We start from the raw sequence: 2252 nt of genomic DNA on the forward strand, positions 1-2252 counted from the left end.
AACAATGAGTAATTTTTTTTAGATTTTCAACCTTAGCATGATTTTAGGAAATAAAAATAATGAATAGTACTTTATTTCACTCTCTCTTTGAAGGATTTTTGGAAACAATGAGATGTTTGCATTTGATTAATGTGTCAAAATGGAACCTGTAGCACCTCAAATAAAGATATGGCCATATGAACACCTTTTGTTGAGGTGGATGAGTTCTTTAATCAGTTTTTCTTTAAATTTAGATCAAAATCATTATTTGTGTTTCATTCTTAGGGCAGATCTGAATAGACTTCCTAATTTTCAACTAGGTTTTCAACTCCTGTTTGCTTGAAGGAAAATACAGTAAGCAAAATTTATGAATTTAAATTGGACCTCAAATTAGCTCATCTACAAAAATAGATCCAAACCTCTAATTCCACACTTCCTCCACCCCCCAAAAAACTGGAAGAATATGTACTAAAATATTAATAGTGGTGATCTGAATGGTGATTTTATCTTTGAGCATTTCTGTATGTTTCAAAATGTCTACATTGAACATATATCAGTTTTATAATCGAGAGAAAAAAAGACTTTTTTTTTTTTTTTTTTTTTACAAGGAGACAAGTACTGGAAACATTGGAAATATATGTTTGGTCAGGTTTATTATATGCATACCACTTGTATCAGTATGGTAGGGCTACCATGACAAAAAAACCACAGTCTGGGTGGCTTAAACAACAGAAACTTACTGTCTCACAGTTCTAAAAGGTGAAAGTCCAAGATCAAGGTGTCAGCAGGTTGGTTTCTTCTAAGGCCTCTCTCCTTGGCTTGCAGCTGGCTGCCTTCTCGCTGCATCTTTACATGGCCTTTCCTGTGAGTGCTTGCATCCCTGGTATCTCTTCCCCTTCTTATAAAGACACCAGTCCTACTGGATTAGGATCCCACCCATAAGACCTCATTTAACCTTAATTACCTCTTCAAAAGTCCTATTTCCAAATACAGTCACATTACCGGTTAGGGCTTCACCAAAAGAATTTGGGGAGAACACAATTTAGTCCTTAACACCACCAATTCCTAGCTGCTGTAAAACAAAAAAATCTCCACTTCTGAGTTAAACATGGAAACAAATTCAGTGTGAAGAGACTTTAGTGGCAACGTTCACTGGAGAGTTAAAATGTTTACATGGGTAATTTAGAAAAGAGGGCTGAACTGCGTAAACAATTACTTGATTTTTTTTGAGCAATTTTACATTTGCTTTCTCCACATTCTACAATTATAGAAACCTGGTATTTCCTAGTCTTAGCTGTAACTGCAGCATGGGCCACCCTGCTGCACTTCAGACTACATTAGTTAGTGCTAGAGTCCATCCCCATTTACAGGGCATCTGATGAAAGGTTAGCTGTGGCAATTCTACCATAATACCATTTTGCTCCGAAGAAACCCACTTAAGTGACTGTCCATGTCCCAGTAGTATTACCTGAAATTAAAAAACATACATACAGATGTCAACAAATGCATCTTTTTGACTCACCCACTTTCAGTTGGGAAGGAGTGATTGGTATTTCTTAAAAAAGCACTGTACACAGGAGATTCATTTTTTTACCTTTATTTAGTGATTCATAAGGTGTTTTTACTCTTGAGTGAATACATCTATCTTGCTCCTATGTTCTTGCTCCTATATTATGCTCGAGGGAAATAAAAGTGTGCAGGGGTTGGGGAAGAAGAATTGTTAAGGCTGAATGGAGAGTCAGAGTGGGGGAAATTCTGAAGACAGGATCAGGGATAGAAAATGACTCTGGGTGCAGTCTGCCCAACCAAGACCTTCCCAGTTCTTACATAGAATGTTTGAAGAAAGGCTCCCCTCTCTTATCCAGCCACTGTTCCTCCCCAGATTTTCCATTAATGCCCACTAATCAATAATACATAAATTTGATCAATTATTACTGTGATTGTTTTATATCCTTAGTCCTAATGATTATACCAGGTGAATTGAAATAAGTAGTTCTCTAAATATTCTAGGGTTATTTTGAATCATAAAACTTTGCTTATCAGGTGGATCAATACGAGGGTACTTCAAAAAGTTTATGGAAAAAAACAGAATTGAAAGATAGTATGGGGCCGGCCCGGTGGCGCACTGGATAGTGCGCCGCTTGGGAAGCGCGGAGGCGCTCCCGTCCGAGGGTTCGGATCCCACATACAGACCGGCTCCCGCTCACTGGCTGAGCGAGGTGCGGGGGCAACACCGCGGCCTGCAATCCCGGTGCCGGGCCCCCGGCCCGGGC

General features: G+C 39.1%; 1 protein-coding gene across 1 annotated transcript in view; it reads right to left on the reverse strand.

The window, feature by feature from the left end:
• Positions 1 to 613: 613 nt before the first annotated feature.
• FUCA2 (fucosidase, alpha-L- 2, plasma) overlaps positions 614 to 2252 on the reverse strand; it is an 18171-nt gene continuing 16532 nt past the window's right edge. Inside the window, exon 7 of the mRNA XM_008578864.1 lies at positions 614 to 1447. Coding sequence (XP_008577086.1) covers positions 1307 to 1447 — 141 coding nt within the window. The 3' untranslated portion in view covers positions 614 to 1306. The remainder of the gene's footprint in view (positions 1448 to 2252) is intronic.

The sequence above is a fragment of the Galeopterus variegatus genome, unplaced genomic scaffold (assembly GCF_000696425.1).
Source record: "Galeopterus variegatus unplaced genomic scaffold, G_variegatus-3.0.2 Scaffold1775, whole genome shotgun sequence".
Lineage (NCBI taxonomy): Eukaryota > Metazoa > Chordata > Mammalia > Dermoptera > Cynocephalidae > Galeopterus > Galeopterus variegatus.